Below are 25,062 nucleotides of genomic sequence, written 5' to 3'. Positions count from 1 at the left end.
GAATATTTTCCCTAACATTTACTTGTCTAATAGGGAGGATCGTTCAGCTAAATGTTAAAACTGGACATTATTTCAGTCTGGAACACAAAAACAGGTTTTCACAATGTGCTGTTTCTGTGAAACAGACCGTGATCTTCATTTGTTTTGAGTAGTGCTTTTTTTAAATCTGGAACTGCACACACATTTTTGAGAAGATTAAAAAAAAATAATTGAATGATACGTAAAAGTGCAATTGTTGCAGTTGTTCAAGTGTTAAGCTATTAACTGAACTAGTTACTTATAGAAATCCTGGGGGAATGAGGAAAAAGCTCTTGCAGCATTTCCTTTTATTTCCTCTGCTGTGCTTTGTACAGTTATTTCCATTTAGAAGCATAAACCAGGGCTGCCCAAAGTGGAGACGGGTAGTCTGCCATTAGATTTGATTTGGTCTGCCAGATGAAAAAAAAATAAAAAATAAACATGCAAATAAATTAAATGCTGAATAATAAAATATGTGTAAAATAATCTTTCAAATTACGTCACACTTTTTATGCTGTTTTTTTCTCAAAGGTAAAATGCACTTTTATTTGTAGGAGCCCTCATGATCGATTCTATTTTTCAACATGATCAGGCAGCAGAGTGGCTCGTTGCAAAGGACGTCGCTTTGGTGTGAGGAAAAAAGTAAGTTAATAAGCAAAACAGACGAATACGAAAAAGGTCAAAGGTCAGATTGCGTCTCCAGTTTTGCAGAAAAAACGTCATAGTGCTGCACAACAGTCAAGTGGAAGCCTGTTCCTGGAAAATGACTTCTGTTCTCACAGACTCTCAAACTAAAGCACGTTGGCATTCTTAAATGTAGGCCTTAATCAAGTTAATTATCCTGCAAAAGCAAATTCTGCCTAAATTGCAACATTGTCTGTTTTTTTTTTTCTGAGAACAGCCTCTCCTCCTTCCATTTTGTTTATCTTAATGTTTCAAAGCATGCAATAAGCTCTGACTGGACTCTGCACACCCCCCCGTCCCCCTTCGCTGTAGTTTACTCCCAGATTTTATACTGAACCACTCACAGCAGGTTGACAGATTACCTTTGGTTCATAGCCCAAACGGACAGTGTCCAAGCCACGATAAACACAGCAGCCATTATTTCTGCTTCCAGTAATCTACCTACACTTGAGCCAGATGACGTGAAGAAGATAACGGCACAGTGGCTGGAGCCGAGAGAAGTGTATTCAATCGCCCCTTTTATATTGTGTCTGTGTGATTAAAAAAAGCCAGATATTTTCACTTTGAAGTTGGTGTTATTCCATTTAAACACTGTATGTCAGTGAGCGCTGACATGATGGAAAAAGCCTAATGTCCTAATTAAGATTATACAGATTTGATGATGGAGCAGAGAGAAGGCAATTGAAGCCATGTGTTCTTTTTCTTTCCCTCCATGTGCTCTCTCGCTCTGTCCCCCTTCTCTTACATGACTCATTACATATCAGCTATGATTGCTGCTGTTTTGTTTTATCTGTAAATAAATTAATACGCTTCATACGTCACTACATCGCTCCCCTCTTCTCCTCACATTTGTAAATGTTGTATGGAAGCCCACCAAACAGATGGCCATTTGCCTTTTTGCTAATCGAACCATCCAGGTTTGATCCAAACAACAGCAAGTTGCCATTAAACAGTTCGCCAGCTCTCTTTTTCATCATGTGAATGAGAGCCAGATGCTTAACACAAAATTTAAATAAGGTGTTACTCAGTCAACTAAACCAAGAGACTGTCTGTACTCTCCGTTTGTGTCTGTGTATCCCCCAGCCAGAAGAAGCAGCTGTGACAGTGTGTCCAAGTGTGAATGTGTGTGATAATTGTGGGGTTCTGGTGAAAGGAAGGAGAGGCCCAGGTGTTTGTTTATACTCACACCAACATAAGTGGCCATATTACTGGGCCGGGCTAAGCTTTAAGACCAGGAAACAGGGTCTTTGTGTACAACAACTGTTCGGTGGGCTTATATTTACAGAACTTTGTGCTGCCATCGTGCAAACAGACACAAAAAAGGCGATGACGGACTCGGGCCACACAATTCTCAAACCAAAACAGAGTGCGGAGATTTATTTTAGTGCTGCTAACACGGTACAGTAAACAATCTAGCATGCAGAGTACACACGCTGAATTCCTCCCTGCGCAAGGCTGCTCATAAGTTTGATTTTCACAGAGCATAAGGTACCAAAGGTATGAAGGATGCACGAGTCCTGAATTGTACGAGTATTAAGTGCGTTTTATTAGATGCATTTCTGAAGGAAACACCAGAGATGGAGTCATGTGACTAGAAGTGGGCCAGCAGAGAGCTGAGCACTGGTACGTGAGAGGCAGACTTTTTCACCAACACCCTCTAAAACTGCAAGTGAAGGGCTTGTTTAGTGCACAAACATCCTGTGCAACACTCTCCAATCTGAGCTGAAATATGCACAAAAAATAAATAAATAAATTCACACGAAGAAAAAAACGTGATCACAGCGTTGACACACATGATTTAGTAGCACAGAGCAGTTAGTGAGGTGTCACATGAGCTGACGAAACTCATAAAAGCCCATTACAATTATTTTAATGGTGTTTTTAGTGAAAACGAGAATAATAATGAAGATATTAACATTTTCTCTGATATTGCAATCATACTAAAATACAGGTCACAATAATCACAATTCAATACATATTTCTTAAAATCACTGGCTCCACTTGTCAATGGTCTCAACATCTACAATAAAAACAATAATGGCACATGCTCTCGAGACGTCAAACCCATCCAAAACTATTTATGAAAAAAATTTGTTTCTAAATTAATTGAAGACAGGACCGATACCCTGCTCCTGCACAGTCATGCCTCGTTTCAATTTTAACTCTTTCTAGCAAGTTTGTGGGGTTTCCGATGGCAATGAACTACTTTTTAGCTAGAACCTCTCTGGATGGTGAAGTAAATATTTGAGATACTTTAATAAAAATGCCTATTAGATCTATTCTGTTTGTACAGAATGTACAGAGGTTTACAGAATGTCCTTTATTTTTCTTGCTTTGGAAACAAATAGTCATGCATCAGAATTACAAATATTTGAATACCAGAGTTAAGTTAACATTTTATTCACCTGCAATTGCACAAAAATTGAAAAAGATCAGAACAAGTTCTCAACATTTGAAACCAGTATTGTTTGAATTCAAGCAGACTGTTTGCAGCGTGTCTCTGAGTCAGACACCAGACATGGCTCTCTGCAGCACTGCTGCACATAAATAATGAATATCCAGCATTGCTTTAGACATCAGGCAAATGTTCTTAACATTTGAGGATTAAACTCTGAGCAACAACACTACAAACACACACAGTTAAATACTAAATTAAATTGGGCATTAGCTGCCTGACCGCTAATCTGTACTGCATGCATTTGTGATACTATAGTGCTGATCAGAGTAGCCAAGAAGCATCTGTCTTTACAAACACTAGCCTCTGTCTGAAGGCTCTTGCAGCCATGACACAAACACAACAAGGGAGAAACTGAGAAGATCAAATATAAAAAAGAAACAAACTCTTTTTTGCTGAGAGCCAACAGAGCAAGTGAGCATGTGTTGTCGAGTGCTGCTTGCCTTCTCACGTTATAAAAACATCGTATGCGCAATAACTCATTTTCGAGTACACGTACGCAGCTGAACACTTCCAAGTGGAATCTAGCACTTTGAAAATTCATAAAAAAACATGCTTTCTCCTGAGCTGTTCTAAGATTATCCAAACATAACGTCACAGTAATCACTCGCAAATTGTAAGGAATGTAATCTCTGCGCTGATCACAGTAAATTATACTGAATAGTTCACTGTAAATGAAGCTGAAATACTTCACTTATCCCTCATAACTACTAATAAATTAATATTGTGTTTATTCTAGATTTAATGCATGTGTGATTTACTGAAAAAAATGCCAGAAAAAAGCATGTTGGATGACTGTTTAAGGGTTGCAAGGATATCAGATTTTCAGTACAGGATGAACACAATGTTAATATATGTTGATAGTGTGTTTTGCCTCTTTTTGGCAAATGAAAAACACTCAATGAGGTGGAGCATTAAGGAGCAATACTGGCACCTACTATGTGTGTGTGAACCAGAAAGTTATCCAAGCACAAATCCCACCACACATACAAATGCGTCCATGATGCCCATGAATGCACACAAACCTGCAGCCTTCCGTCTGACAAGTCTTTAACAAAAACACGCATCCTCCATTGTATTAGCATCATACGGCCCTACTCATGATACTCCTGTGTAGAATGCATCTCATACTATCTTCAGCACTAATGCACTGAGAGTGGATGTGTTTCTTACTTATTCAGGTTAATACGTTTGCCTGTGGGGCACATTTCCATTCTGGCTACCACTGCACACACATCCTTTTCTGAACCGCTGCGCCATTACTGTTCAGTCATGCTGATGTCTTCAATATAACTACAGCCACACCGCTTGGAATGGACCTCATAAACCTCAGACTGATGTGTCACGATGTCAAAGCCACTGTAGGAGTCTTCCTTCCCGTGATTGTAGGAATTAATTGGTATTGAATAACCAATCAGTTGAAATGGTGGTAAAACAGGGAGTATTTGGGTGCTTCAAATACATCAAATATAGAGCAAGTGGAAAAAAAAATGAAGACAAGGGACTGCACTTTCTAAGTAAAGTCACTCTCTGCGAAGATGAGAAACTGTGAGAGAGAAATAGAAATGTCATCAGTCATTCAGCCGTGGTACCTGCATGTAAGTGTTTCATGGTAGGGTTTGATGCTGGCACTGCGGTCCCTTCGGACGGGCCCTGGCTCAATGGTAGGCAGGCCTGTGGCAGAGGTGGTGGTCGTCCACGTGGAAGAGATCCTCCTTAGAAGGCCGGGATGGAGACTCCGCCTCAGACGCTGCATACATACAGAGCACACATAGAAAAATAAGTGAATGCAATATCAACACTAGAAGAAAAACCCTTCTGAATAAATGAATAAAACTCTCTCCCCCAGCAGGATTAAATAAAATGGCTGTAATTGTGTTTGCGTTTAGATCAAAGATTTAAAAGTACTCCCATCTGCAAGAAAAATATAATGTGCATTCATTTTTTTCAGTCGGATGGATCATTTAGATGACTTTTCCCAGCATCTAACCAAGATAAAAAATTAATTACACAGGTAGTAACAACCTAGATAGGTTTGAATAATTACAAGCTTTTTATTTTCTTTTTTATTGCTGGTTACAAGGAGAGTCATCAGTGAGTGGAAGTGGAGCTAACAAGACTCCCCATGGTATAAAATCACACTGCACTGATACATTTCATCATAGAGGTTCTGCCTCTTTGCCTCTCATTCTCTTGTTTGTCTCAGTTCATTTCTTTTTCTGTCTTCTCTTTGCTCTTTCTTTGGAATCCCAGCGGTCTGTGTCCTTGTGATGCCTCCATCTGTTCGGTGCCATGCAGCAGCTTGGCAGAACAGCACAAAACATGGCAGACTCTCAGTCTTCTTCTGCTTGGTGACCCAGTATCGCTCGTCTCAGAATTCTGAATGAGCCCATTAAGACCAAGGTGTCACATACAAGCACATGCTCCTGGTTTAAGGAACACTTAATTATTCCCATAATGAAGAAATATGCAACTATTACCCCTCACTACAATCTCAGCAGAATTAAGACGACAAGTTTATTTCAAGTTTAGTCTGAACAAATCTGAAAATAATAATCTGTACTCACTAAACCTTGACACATAATCAACACAAAACATATCAGCTCTTCACAAAAAACTGTCTAATGATATCATAATGTTTAATGAGGAATTATTTATAACACATTGCAGTCTATTCAACAATTTTATTAAAAAACATGCATAAAAGATGACATACTACATGTTTTGAAGTCAAATGTGGATTCTACAATGTGATTTTGCAGCATCACAATCAATCAGCAACAGCATTCACAAGAAACGAAGACAAAAATAACAGCTGAAGCCTGTAAGTGTCAACTGTCTTTACAAATATCTGTGTGCAATTAATGTTACATAGTTCTGCTCAGAGTTTAAGCACAGCTTTAGGAATGTGTGACTGTGCTGCCTTCTTCTGCTGCATGGAAAGCATGTCTTTGTGAGACACAAAAATGAGTCTTGAAAAAGTGCTTGAAACGCATCAGTATGCACCAGGACAAACATCTAACTCTTAGCCAGGGGGCAAAGAAGCGAGCATCTCACTCCTCCACTGACCGACGTCACTCTTCCTCCGTTTTCTTCTCCCAGGCAGTTGGAGCTGGGCATGGCGTCTCTCGGGAGACGAGGCCTAACGAGGGCAGCTTTGCTCTCCACTCCGCTTTTATAAAGTTCAGACACTGTGAGAATACACCTCAGCCTAGGGACTGGCTAAATAGAGGGGCAGCCGTTGACCACAACAGCTTCCATGGAAGCCCAGGTTGGAGATCTTTGCTAAGAAAATCTCAGATTAATACTTAGATCCAATCTGTAATCTACGGTTAGGTTCCAAAACTCGCCACGCTCCTCCAGCCTTGCGGGTCACCTCACTCCTGCATTGCTATGCGGGGTCAGTCGCTCATTTGGTATCTTTCAGCAGAAATGAGAAACCCCCCCTACTCAGGTTATTAATTTAACTTCTTACACTTCTTTAAAATAAATCAAAGAAATGCTACCAAACCCTTCAGGAAAGCTGGTGAAGACTGTGTCGCAAAGCTGGCTCAAAACCCTCGATGTGATAGCGTAAGCCGCTTTGGACCAAGTTGTTGACTAACTGATTTAATGTAAATGTATAGTTGTGGGTAGATGTGTCACATAGTCGTTCTTCTTTGTAACCTTTTGAGAGATGCATTCGCTCTCTTCTTCTACTCGACTCATACACACACCGTCTGGCTCTGCACATCTGTCATGTTGACACAGCTGTGGCTATGAAAGGGAGAACAGTGCTCTGAGCAGTAGACGTGCTATATTTTTCTTCACTCAACTCTAAGAAAATACACTCCTTCATTTGATGCTAAAAGCTTTGAGAGCAGGAAGCACTCATTAGCTGAAACGTGGGCTAAAAGATCGTGTGTTGAGTGTTGTGTGGTGTATAAATCATTTGGCCTTAATAAGGTGAATACAATTCCATCTAAGGATTATTTCAGCAACTTCACTAAAAAAAAAAGAATGTTGGCTGCTTTTGATGTGAAGTTTGATGTTTGGGTGAACTTGATTCATTTTCTCACCTTATGGATAGACGTCTTCTCTCCCTTCTCAGGTCCCTCCTCCGAGTCAGAACAAATGTAGGTATCGCCGGGGTTAAGTAGGGGAGCAGGGCGTGGCTTGTGCAGCGGCTGGAAGGTGAGCTGGGTGGTTAGCAGGTTGCTGACAGCCCGCAGTGAGGTGCAGGTGTGGGGGGGCAAAGAGGGGTCAGCCAGCAGGTCTGTGATTAGTCCATGGGCCTCTCCCATCACGGCAATATCCACCATGACGGTGGTGCCTGATGACTGTGTGAGACAGAAAAGGAGAAGTAGACACCAGTGAATAGGTGGCTAATGGGAGCTGATGCTAAGTAATAATTTGAGTTGAAGTTTTTTTGAGGAAGCAGGCATGTTGCACATTGACGTCACATCCTGTTCAATAGTATGTGTGTGTTCAGTAAGAAATACAGTATATACAGTATATACAGAACATCTTGGTGCTGGATTTATAATTGAACCAAAAGGTTAAAGGCAGTTCTTCCCCAGGATGGCTCATTTATGGCGCTAATGCAAAACTACAAGGCAGGATCATGTGATTTTGACATAAATGTCTAGTTAATTTCATTATTACAAAAAGAAATACTGAATTTTCTTTTTTTTTCTTAATGTGCTGCACCTTTTCTTGGCGGGTGTGTTGAATTTGACCTGAGGTCTTAGTTGGTTGCCAGGCAACCTAACACTGAGGACAGGACTGGAAATAGGAAGTAATGGATGCTGGCCAGGAAATAGTTCAGTACATAACCCAACCTAAAAGTGCAAAACTCCTACTTGTAGGGAGAAGGAAATTTTTATAAAGGAGATTACGAGGGAAACATTGTTCGTTGATTTGACGGTTAAAGGATAATTCCGATATTAAAGCGAGGCCTTATTTTCCCATCTTCATGTTGTTGCAGGAAAATAACAGCGTTAATGTGAGTGAGTTGGAGGGAGCCGCCCTGGGAGGAGTGGAGTAGAGGGTAAGAGTACGAGCAGTATGATGTAGAAGGTTTAAAAAACAAACAATAGTTTCTGTTTTCATATTCATGAAATGTGGCAATAAAATAATGATGCACCACATTGGACAGTGTTCTCACTGGCTTCCTTTGTGGCACTCAGCTCCTTGCGAACCATCATGTTAGCGTAAGCATTTGGACCAGCATGACTCCTGCCAGACAAAAGGAAATCCTGCACCAGAGCAAATACTGTTCCAAGAGTGGAAAGACCTGCTGCTGACAGCGGAGCTGAAACATTTTCACCCCTGTAACCGCTACCACACCCGCCGCCACTCGCCATTCGTGTCTGGACCGTATCTTAAGAACTGTTTCACCAACACATGTTCTCAATACAGTCTAAGCTGGATCCCTATTGTTCTTGGTCACTGTTTCTAACTTCCTGTGGTGGCCACATTGGATTATTGATTATAAAACATCTTTAAGATTTCTGTCAATAGTTAAACAAGATAAGATGCTTCATTTGAGAAGTTTATTGCTTTGGAATTTTGTTCCTTTTGGATTATTGATTTTAACACAAACCTTTATAATTTCAATGTTAAATGGGGAACGCTTGTCTCATGATGGTGTGAGGTGGCCACCACCGGCAGCTGCAGGCACGAGATCACATCTAGTTAGATAAAGTTTATATGTTGACCTGACACCAGTGCACGTGCGGTAACAGTAAAAACAATCTCTCAGTAAACCAGTATGTACATATTTCTATCCCAGCATAATAATCTCAACTAATACTGGACCGAATCAATAATTCAGTCTCAAAGGGTGGAAAAAATTCTGCTTTATCATTTGATAATGAGACTTATCAAAGTAAACTAGTGCCTATATTCTGTTAATCATTGTAACATACTTTCCTACTTTTCTTTCCGACGTTGCTGTAGGATGAGTTTCAGTTAAAGCCACAATAGCAGATTTCTTTTGACAACCTGAGCCAGCAGAAACAAGGCTTGAACGCAGTGATGTATTGTCTTCAAAAGGAAAACTTTGTAGCACTTTTAGCAATTATTTTGAAGTGTTTTTCCTGCCTCCTGGCGATTTTTATGAACCAGACAATGACACAATAAGCTAAAATTTATTATTCAGGAGATAATTCTCAGAAGGTTTGTCACAGATTGTCATTTTATATACCAATAGTATAAAATATTAATTTTCCGTTTCTATAACTCAGATTTAATTTGCAAATGTGGTTGATACAACAAAGACTTGTTTGATGATGATTTGCAAATTGCGAGAGTCTGCATGTAAAATAATGTGAGGTACCAATTACACAGCAGCAAAAATTAACATTCATCCAGAGCTTTGTCCCATGTGGATAGAAAATGCATGATCCAGCATACAGACATAACCAAATTTTCTTTTAAAAGTGCACTTAGCTCAGGGAAAACCCACAAATTATATCCATAAACAAAACCCAAGCACAACAACACAAAGATATAGAAAACAATAGACGGCTGATTTTGGACTATGCTATTTTAGGGCGACTTTAAATCACAGCCCATGACTGAGAGTCTGCCAAGCTTTGTGCACTATTTTATTGTTGATAGATTCACTCATGCATCAAAGGCTTTATTCTACACCATATATGGCTTCTTTGAGCTCAGAGAAGGCAAAAATATGGAGATGTGCAAAGGAGTAGTACTTCACTGTGGAAGGAGTTGACATACTTGCAGGCTTTTAAACTGAATGTCAAGATGAAACATTTCCAGCTCATCTGTGCATTAGTAATGTCTCAGTCAGCTAGACTCTGAACTTTATCCCTCCCGACCCTTCAGATGGCCAGTAGCCTTCATCTGTTCCTCCCTGTCTGCCCTGCAGCTTTGAAGGTACCAGCGTAGTGTGAGCCGGCCTTGTTTCGACAGCGGAAAGTGAAAAGTTCACAACGCACTCTTAATTGCTGTGCCTCCACCATTTGAACAACCACAACTAAACACAGGTCAGTCTTGGCTGTCAGTCCATTTATCTAAGAGGCTCACCAGTTCTCATTTTGCCCAAAGAATGTTATCAGATTTTCCTCCCCCAATGTCCCATTCACATTTACACCAGTCGCCAGACACCCAGAATTATTCTGTTTATACTGGCTAAGTGGCAGGAGGCTGGCTCGAACAACACATGTGTGAGCACCTTTCATTCGTATCCACCTGCGGGAATAGTGAAGGTTTCGCATTTTATTTTCCTAGTCATATCAGATAGGTCACTGTTTTTATACACTTTTCCTATCGGTCCTCAGGAATACAAAAAGGTATGTGTTCACCTGTGAGGTTGTTCTTCCACATGTGATGTTGACTGACACGTCTTGATAAATGCGATGCCTGCGAGGCTCTGGGACTAATCTCTTTTAAAGACAAGGAAACCTCATGTAAGATGACTCGTATTTCTGGACAGAAGACTATTGTGCTCCTGTCTTCTATGTCTTCTTCCTCTATATTATTCCTCCATTCTGATACTCTAATTCATTCTGTCCTGATCAGACATAAACACATGTCTCTCAGCTCATTTACAGGCTGATTTCAGAGTTTACGAAGGGGGGTAAAAGAGAATGTGGCTGCTGGAAAACATCTGGCTGAACAAAGACAACAGTGACCCTTAGGGGGTCTCGGATCTCCAAATACACATGCGTGCAACCCCACACTCTGTGCATGCAGTACGCAGACATCGGCACGGCAACTACCACTTTATTCCCTGTTATTCACACCACTGCTTTTTCGACAAACATAAAAGTTCAGAGAAACATAAGAAAAGACGCGTTAAGGCTGAGACACAAATACACAGTGACTCTGGCACATAAAAAAAAACACAGAAAAGCTTTTATCCTGAGCATGCAGCACAAGTACACACACAAATCACGCTTTGCAAATAGGATAAGCTTTGTGCCATGCAGGTTGACTTAATCCAGAACTGGATCTGAGTGGTCATAAAGGGGGAGGGTATGATGAATGTGTTGGGTTTGATTCTGCTTCAAGAACAATCTACTTAAATCTAAAGTTTGACAATTTTCAATCAGATATATGTCATGACAAGGATGCAAATATTTAACCCGCCAGCGGTAGAAAGATCGATGCCTTACAGCCCCAAATTCAAATGGCCTGTCCACTCTGTTGCAGAGAGGTGACACGGATGCTTCTTTTTGCTTCTGAGGCAACAAACCCGGTGCATTCTGGTTGCTGTAAATTTGATACCTTTTCGAGCTAAAGCAAATACCACAGCCCTTTCTGTCTGTTTCCTCTGATCATTAAACTTGAATTTCAAACATACTTGCAAATTTACATTACAGAACAATCTCTCCATTTTTGTTTTTTCTGTGAAAGTTCTCTTGAATGCCCAAAATCAGATACGAGAAATAAAGTGTCACAAGAAGCTCCAGGTGCATGAGTGGTAATTGAGAAATGTTTAGAGCAGAGATCTTGTTTTTCCTATTCCTACGACCTGGAACACTACCTGCCTGATAGAATATACAAGTCATTACCTTGCTGCTTTATAAATTGTTAAAGTATATGGTTAATGCCTATAAAAATCATCTGTGTGAACCTCACAGGCAGCTTGTAGCACAAGGAGTTTAGAGCTTTGAGCTATAACAGTAAGGTGCCTGCATGGGAAAAAAAAGGAATGTGAAATCCAAACTCAAAAAGTTTTACCTATCCTTTAAAAGCTGAGTATCTCCTGATGTTCTTAATCTTCCAACAATTTGCAACCTAAAACTTGGGAATCATCAATGAACATCCTGCAACAGATCAAATTCCGAGTATGTTACATAATATCAAAAGGTTATATAAGAGTTTCCTGTCAGGTTAGACGATCACTTTCAACTCATCAGCTATGGCCACCTCTGTAAAAGCGGGCTTCACTTTCTGCAAGAACAGATCACGTATGAGCCTCTGAGAGTCACCCCTGGCTGGGAAAAGCACAGCAAGAATCACAACAAAGAGCTTTAGGACAGATGTTATGATGGATCGTTTCACTGCTTTCTCCAATAGTTTCCTTGACAATAACGGGGTGGATGTTCACAAGCTGGATATATCTGCCAAGGAGGTAAATTCCATGATGTGCACACAGTTATTTAAATCAATTGTGTGTGTTCATTTACTGATTTTGTCTTTACAGTTTGTTAATGTATTTGTTTAAATATGTGGGGAAAATTCCATCCATGCTCACACAACTCTTTGCTGAGATATTCACCTTCCAGTTAGTACGTGATGTAGGATATGAGATTCACCACTAGGCAGTTTAACAACATGAGAATAAACTTTAAATATGAAACAATAAAACCTGTCTTGCTTTCTCTTACAGGCAACACTCACACAGTCAGGGGCAAGACTGTGTCTGCCAGGAAAGGGACATCCAGTCATTCGAGTTAATTTCTCTAGAAGTGTGTGGGTTCTTTTCTACTTGCAACTGTTTGGTATTTTGCATGAATTAATGAAGGAAGCAAACTGCTTCTAAAATATAGGAGAAGAGCAGATGTGATTGATCCCAGCCTCAAGCACACCCACTGGTCCTCCTAATCCGATCCCTGTTGCCAGCACCTCGGGTCACAAAAGGAGTAAATATTTGGCCCCAAGCCTCTAGCTTTTGTGGACATGCTACATTTGACAAAACTGACAATAAATCGTTTTATGACTTCCAAAAAGCCAAGTCAAACACCAAGCACAAACATTCTGTTATGACATTTTACAATGAGTAACAACAGAGTACAATATGACCAAAGGTTTTTAACCGCCTGTTTGAACACAGTTTGGAACAGCGAGTCAATAGACACGTCGTAGATTAACACCCGCACAACAGCTCATGTAAACCAAAGTGAGCGCCAGTCAAAACAAAGCAGTGATCACTCCTCAAGAGCAAAAAGCTATCTGTCTGCAGTCTCTCCTCTTCCCTGCTCTGCTGTGTCTGATGATTTAAATATCAAAACACCCCCATGCATCATATAGATATATATTATTCTATATATAGAAGAAAAGGCAAATGTATAAATCAAATAATGCAGGCGTGTTTCTCCATCTGCAGGGGCGCACATTTAGAGCTGGAGAAATATGCGCACATGCATGAATGTATCTCATCATTCAAAACATCATTTATTCCAAAAAATGCCATCAACTGTTGTAACAGACTTGAGCAATGGAGACATGATAGCTGGTGTTCCTCATGGTTTTTGCCAATAACTCTGTAAAACAGATGAAGTGCATTTGGATGTGCAAACAAAATGCTAGATCTTCTTGTCTTATGATGATTAATAATGCTATGCAAAGACAGAGTGCTCACATATTTACAGTTTCTGACACGGTCCACTCTACGCACTAGTAACCTCTCATCTAAACAGGCAATTCTCTCAGCTTACAATAAAATGAGAGTGATATGTGAGATTCTCCTGAAAATTTGGTCCAGTTAGACTGGACAAGTGCCTCAGGGCCCTACGCTGGAGAAAGAGAGATATTTAATCCTCTAAGTAAAGACATTTCAGTAATGAAAGCAATTCTCACTTCTCATAAGCCTCATAGATATGCACACTGCCATGCTTATTTTGAAATTAGCCCACCGCACAAATCTTAACATTCAGAAATGTAGGAATGTGCTGAGGAAGAGGCTGGGGAATAAAGTGATCATTTAAAAAAAACAAACACTTAAATCCATTATTTGCCTTAGGTTGGTTTCATAATTTCATTTACAAAGCATTTTTGAAAAATCATTACCATGCAGCTTTATATTTCAGTGGCGATGTAGTGAGTGTAATGGTCCTGATTACTGTCCAGCTGTCTGGATGGATTAGCTGAAGAGGAGCCTGAGAGATGATGATATCCTCCACGTAGAATAACAGACCAGTGATACGGTATGAATCACAGCAAAGCAGTAAGACTAAACTCCACTGAGAAATCGTCACTGGCAGCCTCAAAGCTACACCCGGCACCACGCTTCCCTACAAGCCCTGAACCCCCACCGCCACCCAACTCCCTTTGCAGCACCTCAGGCTGGAGCTCTGCTGAGCTAGGTATGGGACACAATTTCACGCAATTACATATTTTATTAAAAAGGGGTGTCTGTGTGTGTGTGTGTGTGTGTGTGTGTGTGTGTGTGTGTGTGTGTGTGTGTGTGTTTGTAGATGGTGGGGGGGAGTCAACACAAACAAAACAAAAGAAAATGAGCGCCTCGTTAAAGATTTACTGAGAAACATCATGCTAATTGACCCATGAAGTCGCTCCATCTCCAAGGAGAGGCAAGTTTTTCCTCCCACATATTTCAGGGTGTTTGATTCCAGCAAAGAGCTGTGTATGGTTAAAAAAAAGAGTGAGGGAGAGAGAGAGACACACACACACACACACACACACACACACACACACACACACACATACATACATACATACAAAAAGAAAGATGCAAGAGGTGCTGGGATGTACAGGGCCAACAAAAGAGATGCAGCTGGCTGGGCGATGAGTTAGCAATGATTTACAGCACGATACAAGTGGTTCAACATATATCCATCAACAGCCGAGCAGCAGGCACAGTTCCCAGTCTGGAGAAATCTTGCAAACTGAGCAGGCGTGCCGTAAATAAAAAGTAGTTTAAATTTCACTCCGTTTGCCCAGAGGTGGTCATCATTTCACATCATAAAAAGTAGGCGTTTCATAATTGCTAATGGCTCTGTATCATTTGTGGCAGATCCAATTATTTTCCAGGCGGAGGACAGTCAAGAGCTCAGGTTCTTCAATGTTTTCAACCCAAGCCTGAGACTGAGGTCACAGGACTGGATTTAATGAGTAAATACTCCACTAGACTGTCATGACAGGACCATCCAGAACAAGGCCCAGTGAGGCTTTTGAACTCTCAAACCAGCAGTTATAGAAACGTTCCTCTCAAATGTTTGGAGTGTTGGGAGGCCGCTGCTCCTGCTATTCTGTAATTCAGAACAACAGACAAAAGATCTGAGCCTACAAACACCCTTCAGCCCCATAATCTTGTCGGATAATGTTCCAAAACCAATGTGTTTTCAAGTCAAATGCAAATATTTAAATAGCTCTTTCCATACATAACTTCACTGTCAATTCTTAAGCTAAAACATCCACCGCAAGCACTGGACAAGAGGGAACAAATGCGGTTTGGAAAATGAGGCTGCTAATGTGTGCATGTTGGCGAATACAACACAGAAGAGATCAATCAAACTCTCCGGTCACCAGCTAAAGAGACCAGTGTGTGATTTTCACATGCAACCAAGTGCCATGGCATAATGAAAAGCTACCAGCCTCTCCGACCAAGAACCCGGTCCAGGAAAGGAGAGCCAAGAGAAAACAGCCACGAGATGAAGAGGGATGCCAACATAAGCCTCAACTTTTCACACATCTCGTCAGTCTCAGGACTATTACAGGATTCCACTGAGGGACACGGAGCACCAATCCAAATAAAAAAAAAAAAATTAAAAAAAAGACTGAACTGACCACTGAGTCTAAATGGCACCTTCAGGGAATGCATCAATCAAAGAATATGTGCTTGCCTACTAACCCCAAATAACAAAGTGATATGATCTTTGGACAATCTATCAAAAGAGCAACATTCTGTTTGAACATTTCTGAGCCCTGGGGGCAGTGGGATAATACTGTAACGCAGATTTTGGAAACACATACACCGCTATTCGAGTCTTAGCATCTCTAGGAAATTATACAGCGTGTAGATTGATTTCAAGCCATATTCAGCCCCTGCAGTGTTATGATCACTATTCATGAACCCCACTTTTCCCTCTAAGCATAACTTTGCGGCATTTGTTGCTATCTACACTGTCAGCTTTGACACTGTCTATTCATTTCAGGAGGATATCCTCCCGATAGGAGCATTGCAGAACACACACATACTGTATATGGCCATGCCAAAACCAAGGGCATTGTTTGTTCTTCATGTACTCCACAGTCCTGCCCTGTGGCTCTGCAGCCGCTTAGTGCATCAGTTCCCAAACATACACACTCACATTCCCCTCCCAAAAATGGGAACGGGGATCTGACGATGTGGCTGTGTGTGGTTGCCCTCTACAAGCATGGGTCCCCTTGTGCCGAGTCCTTCTGGATTCATTTCCTGTCGTCTAATGGTTTTTGCAGCGTCTTATTGCCAAATCACAGACCTTCAGGGTCCTTTAGGGTAACAACCAGGACTCTGGTGGGAAGTGACACCTCGAGACATGCTGTTTAACCACAGCTCAAAAGAGTGGATGAAGAGGCCCATTGGTGGTGGGACTTAAATTGACGTCATTTATAAGGTGTGTGACAGCGAGAGATCTGGGAGTTTCTGAGGACGTGTGTGTTTTTCTTTCAGCTGTTTGTCATTACTGTTAGCTTGAGTGTTTCTCTTTTCCTGCGGACAACACTAACCTGTGATCCCCGGGAGCCTCTCTTGTGGTCCCAATCTGAACGGGGGAGCATCTGTGAGAAAACAAAGACAGAGACATGGTCAAACCACTGCACCGCACATCCTGTTTCTGTTAGCGTCCAACAACAGAGCTGGCAGCAACATCTCAGAGCAACAGTATACTGTGCTGCAGCCTGAATGAGGAGGAGCATGAGTGGTGATGCAATGAGTGGAATGGAAAGGTTCGTAAATGTAAAAAAATGGGTTTTGTCAATTTAGTCTCCTTCCGTAAAGCACAGATGTCAAATGTATTTCAGGTTGAGTTTACTCAACAGTAGTTCCTCACTAAATGTCTACAGGGTTGGTTGATACTGAGGATTTATATGCTGTCTAATTACCAGCCACTGTGTCCTCCCCAAGCCTTGTAAACCCATTTTCCACTTTCCTGGGAGTCACCGCATGCATCACTGCAGGTCTGTCACAAATTTTCAGTGTTGCAGTTGAGCCAATTCAACTTTTAACTCCCTGCCTCTGCTCTGACTTTGTGCTTCAGACCTGAGAAGAAACCCAGCATGTCGCTGTGACAAATTGCTCCTTCCCACACAAAGTCAAGGAGCTCAGAATAAAAAATAAAATGATAATTCAGGCGTAATTGAATGTCATGGGTGGTCATTGAGCTGTGTCATGCTGTGAGGCAAAACACAACAAAAACTGTGGGTTACAACCATTGTAAGGAGCCTGTCTGACGGTGTGTGTGTGTGTGTGTGTGTGTGTGGGGGGGGGGGTGTTTAAGAGGGTTTCCCACAATGCTTCTTAACTAAACAAATACACTGGAGGAGTTTTTGTTCTTGTTTGTCTGGCTATTTGTGTTAAATCAGTATCACTGTTTCAAACCTGACTCAACATATCTCAATTTTAAATTAAATACTGTATACAGTGTGTACATTAACACTATTTCCTTTCTTACAAGGGCTGTGGTGCAAATATTCTGAAGTATTAATAACTTGATTTACCATAATGAGCCAGTCCTAGTTTTTACCATTCATAAATCATACTTTAGGCCATAAAGACATCATTATAGGAAGAAGAGGATGAGCAATTTACCGTTTCATCCTTTTTTCAGCCTAAACTTCATTTTTTGAACTGCTGGAAGGACAATGGAAGTAATTTGAACTTCACTTCAATGTCATTTTGGGCTTTGGGAAATTGTGATGAATATTTTCAAATTTAATCAACCAAGCAATTCATCGATCAATGATGAAAATAACCATTAGTAGCAGCTCTACTTTCAAGACTTGTTATTCTCTCCTTCTCCATTTTTCTCGCTGCAGCGTGTCATGAGTCACTTCAGAGCTCGATCAAGTGCTTGCAGTAACTTGTCACGCTTAAACCATACCTGATGTCTGTCTGAGGCAAGTCATCAGCTGTGTTAAAGGCTCATGTATGAGATATAAGCTGCTGTAAATCAGAGTATTAGCTACTTTACTGCTTTGACGGCAGAGAGATGAGTCCGGCTCTATCAGAAGGTTCTAGGAGCGGTGATGTTCTCCAGGTGCACACATGTATTACCAGGCTTCAGGCACCACCGAGCCTCAACTTTTATCTCCATACTCTGAGAGACAGACATGTACCTTTTGATGTGCTCAAACAAAACCTACATTAAATCCAAGCTGAGCATAACATTTGAATCGCTCAGAGTGGAGCTCTCTCCTCTGAGGTTAGTTAATCAACAAATTACTGGTGGACGACGTAGTGCTCGTGAAACAAAACACTGAGTAAAGTAATGTTTTTCTTTGTTTGGATACTTTTACCAGTTGTAAGAGAAAAACAAAACAAAACAAAACAAAAAAACTCCAGCCCCCAGTGTCGGAAGATGAGAAGTTAACAAAAAAAAAAGAAATCATATTTATCTGAAAAAGTTGAAAATAAGAGTCATAATAATCTCACAGAGGTCAATATGTAAGAAGAAATATAGCACTGTTGAAAAAGCTGTAGCTCTCTCTTCAAGCCTGTTAATCCTTTTTAGACAATGTGATAAAAACTAAGAAAAAGAATAACAACAGCCTCAGCTTTATTACCTTGTTTTGCTTCGGGAAGATGAAAGAGAGACGTCGAGGATTATACTTAAAATATAAGTCAACTCGCTGCCAGTTTTATGTCTGAAGAGTTAAAACCACTCATGAGCGATTTCTTATATCACCTATTTTTTAATAGACAAAGTCGAGCCCTGCAACACAGCTGAAGCAGTAAACTTGCCAAATGGATTTGTTTTTGTCCTACAGCTCCAGTGCACCTACTGGGAAAAATAACAAGTTTGTAGAAGTTTGCCCTTTGTTTCACCCGCTGCTAGATTCATTATGCTGCTCTATTACTGTGAATCAGCCAGGTCTAGCAGTGGCTTTCCATCACAGCGATACTCTAATTTACAAGAGGCTGAACCCAGTCCTCAGAAGAAAAACATTTATGTCGACCGAAAATGAAAACATGTCTTTCAATCACGGCGCTATAGATACCAGAGTAACATGACACATTCAATAAGGTCAGAGGCATTTTTATGGGACTGGGGCTCCATTAGAAATTCTTTCAGGAGATTTACTGTACTTTCATGATCCAGCGTGATATTCTCAAGAAACATGCTGAATGTTAATGTTGCCGAGTGAGGGATCTTTCCACTAAGAAGATTGTGCACGTGAAGCAGCAAAATCCCACTGAGCTAAAAGAACATCTTTTATTTCATGTACTGGGAAAGATGTTTATATCTTTATAGGTTTTGCTTGCATACAATATTTTGATATTTCCATTCATATAGTTTTGGTTTGAATATAATATTTGGATTGATGTTAATATTTATATAGTTTTGGGTTATGTGCAATATTTGATTGATGTTTATAATTATTTAGTTTTGGGTTATATACAATATTTCGATTGATGTTTTTATTTATATGGTTTGGGGTTATATACAATATTTGATGTTTATAATTATATAGTTTTGGGTTATATACAATATTTGGATGATGTTTATATTTATATGGTTTTGGGTTATATACAGTATTTGGATTGATGTTTGTATTTATGTCATCTAAAATTGGGATAGATGTGTTTTTGTTGTTTATTTCATATATCATACAGTTGCATTATATATTAAGATATATATGTATGTGTATATACATACATATATGTATATATGCGTGTTCATATGTGTGTATATACATATTTAATCAATATGCATATATATGCAAATTTCTTGATTTTTTTTTTACTGCAGTTCAAATAAAGACTTCATTTGTTGCTGTAGACATTGATCCTGTAGTGGTTTACTGTCTCTTCTGCCACTGGACAGTTTGTACTGCAAATATCTTGTGTATCAAGTATTTTTCTTACTTTTTTCCATTTGTTCAAATTGTGTTCTTTACAATTCACCCCCAAAATGGCAAATATAACACGTCCAATGCTGCTGACAGGAGGAAGACACTTTTTCTTTACATGCCACTGATGGAAAGCTAAATCACCTTCATGGTGTGGTTGAGATTTAGGTAGTTAGAAAGAAACACAACTTAATAGTTTTAGAGAAAAGATACAGTTTGGGTTAGAAGAAGTATTTAGTATAGGTTAGTGGTTTGGATAAAAATGACCACTTTGTTGGGGTTAAATGTTCTTTCTCTTAATGGATAAATTACCAGTTGGTTAAGATTGGGAACAATCATGATACTTAAAGAATCCAATGTTGATCTCCAATGAGAGGCGGTGAACAAACACTGGTCTCAAGTTCCCTGTTGACTCACACAACAGCTATCCAGCCTGGCCTCCAAGCACTCTGTGACTGTACCATTAATTCACCCAAATTTGCTCCCCAACAGTCATAACTCCAATAGGAGGCTGTTTATCTTGGGAATATTTCACTTCTCTTCACTTCCTGAGGTGTTATGACTCATGTTGTTGTCCAGTTTATTGATATACTAAAGATAAGCCTTGTACCAATTTGTAATCCTGTTTGTTATCTCTCTCCTAAACATGAAATTTTCAATATTTTTAAATACACCATTATTCTTGGGAACCACAGTGCTACCCGCCCAGGGTCCAGCACTCCTTATTTTCCGTAGTAGCGGTCTAGTATCTAGTGATGAAGATAGTTTTGGTTAATACATTTTCCATCCATCCATCCATCGTCTTCCGCTTATTCCTGTTGAGGGTCGTGGGGGCTCTGGAGCCTATCCCAGGATCTACGGGTGAGAGGTGGGGTACACCCTGGACAGGTCACCAGCCCATCACAGGGCCAACATAGAGAGACAAACAACCATTCACACTCACATTCATACCTACGGTCAGTTTAGAGTATCAATCAGCCTCGTCCCCAATTGCATGTCTTTGGATGGTGGGAGGAAGCTGGAGTACCAGAGAGAACCCACGCAGACATGGGGAGAACATGGAGACTCCACATAGAAAGATCCCGTGTTGGAGCCAGGACCCGAACCCGGGACCTTCTTGCTGTGAGGCCACAGTGCTGACCACTGCACCACCATGCAGCCCTAATACATTTTCCAATGTCTGTATTTGTCATGCCTGTATCCAAAGCAACAAGTCCATAACGGAGACTAATTGTTATCTGTCTTCACAGCACTTGACAATGACATTCAGCGTGCATTTCCATGGAAGAATGTCTTGGTCACTGTGTGAAACTGGCAGACGTCACCATCAACAGTTAATCCCTGTGAATCCTGCTCAGACTGACTTTTGCGATGTTGAACAAGATGTTGATGTTGGAGTTTGTTATTGTTGGATGTGACTTTTCCAGTGATGTGATGAATGTCCCAACATTCATCTGCGTGACAATAGAGAGGTGATATTTTTTTAATGAACTGAGGTCAGACCTTAAAGGAGAAGTGAATCCATGGTGGAGGATAAATCATTTGGTGATGTCAGCAGTCCAGACAAATTAAAGCTTTGGCATCTTCCAAAGTTGCAGTTTGATTATTATAAATTTCCCACTTTCTTTTTTACTCTAGGCGAAATATGTGGCAGACAGATACTCCATCATCACGGCATGTTGGTGTAAGGAAACTGACAATTGACCTACACAACCTACCAGACTGCGAACTACGGTGCTGCTGCCAATATGCTATGCTAATCCATGGAGTTTCAGCTGAAGTTTAACACACTTCATTCATAGTATCAGGACAGTAGGTTTTATTCTTCATTTCTTCCAGTGTAGTTAACTGACATCCCTGTCTTTTCCTGTAAAAAACAAATTTAATGAATCTTCTTTCATTGAGAGGCATCTGCTAATTTTTCATCTGATGAAAATACTTTAACTTCCATGCCCCTCCCCCATTTGTCATGTGATGCATGTGGTCTAAGAAGACTTTTCCCCACTAGGAAAGAAAGGAGCGTTTAATCGGTTGACAAACTGTTTTGAGCAACACACAACCCTTGGGTCTGGTAACTGTACGAAAGTCTGAAGAGGGAGGCCATGGTTCAATTATTGGTCAATATTCAATTTAGCAAAGGGCTAACCAGAAGTAGCCAATTTGGCTGGAGTGTGCAATCATGTGCTGTCTGTAAGTTAAGTCGGAAAAATCTAAACATATCCTTCAAGCTTTCTAGTCATGTCCTGGTATAGGGATACATATATCAGTGTCCAGAGATCAGTGTGTCTTGTCATTTTGTGAGTTTGAAAAAAAGACGAGGAAACTATGAGTAGATTGTATGAAAAAGGCAGAGGAGGGACGAATGTAGCCAGTGACAATATACCCGCTGCCTCCTGTAAATGAGCTGCACTCCTATGACTCAAAGAAGTGCCAGCCAAGTAAAGTCCCAGCCTCCCTCTCACTCAGAGTGTTAAGAGGGCAGCAGTATGGATGCCAGGGTATTGCTACCATGCTCTGTCCAGCACCGTGGCTCAGAGCCACAGCCCACAGCAAGCTGCCATGCCTTTGAGGTTCTGGATAAACACCATGGTGTCAACGCACAAACAAACTACAGGAAAATATTGTTGTTTGACTTGCTCCTGCCAATAACCAGTTGAGAACCACTTCCCTGTGGGTGTGAAGTGGTGGGTGCCTCAGCAGCATTGCCCATAGCGAGTCTCCGCTCTCCCACGATCAACCTGAGGCCTTGAAATGAGCCCGGCTGAATGTTATCAAATTACTCCAGAGCACTTTTCAAATCTGTCTGGAAACTGAGCCGGAAACTGCCTGGTCCTAATATAGCTCCGCGCCAGATATCTGCTAGTGTTTCTTAATCATTCATTCATGATCAGGGCTTCATTCTTTTCTTCCTCTATGTGCCCCCCCCCCCCCCCACGTCCTGTTTTATCCCTCATTACTGGCTTCACATGAGCAGAGTGGATGTGTGTCTACTCGATCTTCAGTAGCTGTGTTGAGCTTGATAACACACTGGATATACTGGGACCCAAATTCAGTGTCCAGTGAGGACACAATTACAGGAACTGTGGGCTACAGTGCTCCTGGTTGGAGGTGAGGACAAAAAAGAGAGTGCTGATTTTACAGTATGGTTGGGTTAATTAAGGCAGCACTGAAGAGCTCGGGATCAGTCTGCGGGATTTCCAATCAGCTTGACCCAGGGGTTTTATGCACCACCACACTATCCAATTAAACTCACCATGCTCGCACTCACAGTGAGGTCTGCAAAGTCATGACTTCGCACATACGCCCGCTTTACCTTTGTGTGCACACTCACACTCTCCTGCACTTAGACTCTCATCCACCGCCTCAAGGACTCTGAATATTTTCGTACTTTGTTCTTTTATTGGTGCTCCCTGTCAGAGATAATCTGAGTCTGCAGTGCTTGACTCAGTCATCCCTGTACTCACTTTCACTTCCAATGACAAAAAAAGAAAAGTAGGTCAGATTCTACAAAGTCTCACTATATGAAGCCTTCAGAAATGACAGCAGCTTAGCTGTAAGCCATCGAGGCAACAATCGATGATCCATGTACTCACTTTCATGGGTGTTAAAACCGGCACGGCTTTGAAGACGAGGTGTAATCTTGTTTCTCATCTGCGGGTGAAGGTATTCTCACAATTAGCATCATCTTTGGTTTGCTCTTACGTTTGATGACAGTTTCATTAAGATTATTCCCATGTATATTCACAACATCGCTACAAAATGATAGTGTTGAATGACTGGTCAATGTATCAGTATAAAATTTTGGATGCATTTTAGCAGAAAACATTGATGATTTAATGGTCTGCATGGTGCACTACAGTACATTTATTCTTCCCTGAGTAGCCACGCCAGATTAATTTAGTCAGTCTTGAGGATTTCTAACTGGGACTACAGATTCTATAACCAGTCTGAAAAGTAAAGCTAAGCGCCTTCAACCTGCAATCTCCCTCATCTCTTTCTGTGTTATGTTTAACGTCAAACATTATTTATAGGTTAAAAACAAACAGGTCGGCCAGGCTACTGCTCTCCTATGCCCCTTACATTTAGTTAACAACACGTCTTTGTGTTATTGTGCAAAATGAAAAACTCATTCACTGATCAAAGTGTGGCATCATGCTAGCTATGTCTTGTCTATACGGTCTAGAGCCATGTCACACTGCCTGTTCAAGCTGGGAATGTTGCACCATTGTTACACTTCCACATCTGTATAATAATGCACTGAATAATGCTTTTTTTTTTTTTTACTTTTTCAGAATTTCCTCTGAAAATGTCTACATGAACTGCCCCGAATCAAATTGGGTTCCAGCTAATATTAATATGCTAATGCCAGAAAGAAAGAAAGAAAGAAAGAAAGAAAGAAAGAAAGAAAGAAAGAAAGAAAGAAAGAAAGTATATAAAAGTATTAGAATGAATCGAGGAGTGTTCAACATACAGTAGAATGAGAGAAAGGCTCTGAGTCCAGGCACGTACAGAGTTCTGACTCAAACTATCTGGCTCTGTGTCCAGGTGATTCCAAAAAAAAGCCTCTCCCCACTTTCTCCCTCATCCAACATGAACGCAGCAGTTGTCCACCGGGAGGACACTTATAAATCTCCCGTCTTGTCTGCCTGCTGGGAGGAGAATATGGAGAGTCATTCCTATTCAAGCTGGCTAATGTTTTACAGGTTTTACCGAGCAGGTCAGTCATCAGGGGTCATTTGCGTCATCACTTGAGGGAAGGGAACTATTGAGGTGGGCTGCCAAAGCGGAGGGGTGGGTGTGCAGGGAATGAGGAACACACTTTGTGCAAGCAAAGATTAGCACATACACACCTTAAAGCTGTTTGGCATCTGCACATTCTCTCTGTCACTGGCCTTCTAAACACACGCAGCCAACACACTTGCATGGACATTAAAACACTCACAAGTCAGGATTTATTTTACATATTGTACTTTTTTGTTTTTACCTCAGTTCAGCTTTACCGTCTTTGTCTCTTTTTTATTTACATTCCTTTTTCTTAAATGACTCAAGAAAGCTTGTTTCTAGAAGAAACCCGCCGTGAGAATCTCTTCTAGAGATAGATCTGTCAATCTCCCAGGGTGAAGGCCAAGAGATGGCACACAGAAAACCTCAAAGGGAGTACC

General features: G+C 40.8%; 1 protein-coding gene across 2 annotated transcripts in view; it reads right to left on the bottom strand.

Moving 5' to 3' along the window:
* LOC147259098 (cGMP-inhibited 3',5'-cyclic phosphodiesterase 3A-like) overlaps positions 1–25,062 on the bottom strand; it is a 68,314-nt gene that overhangs the window by 13,120 nt on the left and 30,132 nt on the right. For both annotated transcript variants that reach the window (XM_086209328.1, XM_086209329.1), the window contains exons 2-4: positions 16,559–16,609; positions 7,216–7,476; positions 4,750–4,907 (exon numbers count right to left, since the gene is read on the bottom strand). In XM_086209328.1, the coding sequence (XP_086065454.1) occupies positions 4,750–4,907; positions 7,216–7,476; positions 16,559–16,609 (470 nt within the window). The remainder of the gene's footprint in view (positions 1–4,749; positions 4,908–7,215; positions 7,477–16,558; positions 16,610–25,062) is intronic.

The sequence above is a fragment of the Aulostomus chinensis genome, chromosome 7 (genome assembly GCF_037954235.1).
Source record: "Aulostomus chinensis isolate RoL2024-O1b breed Wild chromosome 7, RoL_Achi_v1.0, whole genome shotgun sequence".
Lineage (NCBI taxonomy): Eukaryota > Metazoa > Chordata > Actinopteri > Syngnathiformes > Aulostomidae > Aulostomus > Aulostomus chinensis.
This window is presented reverse-complemented; position numbering and strand designations above follow the sequence as displayed.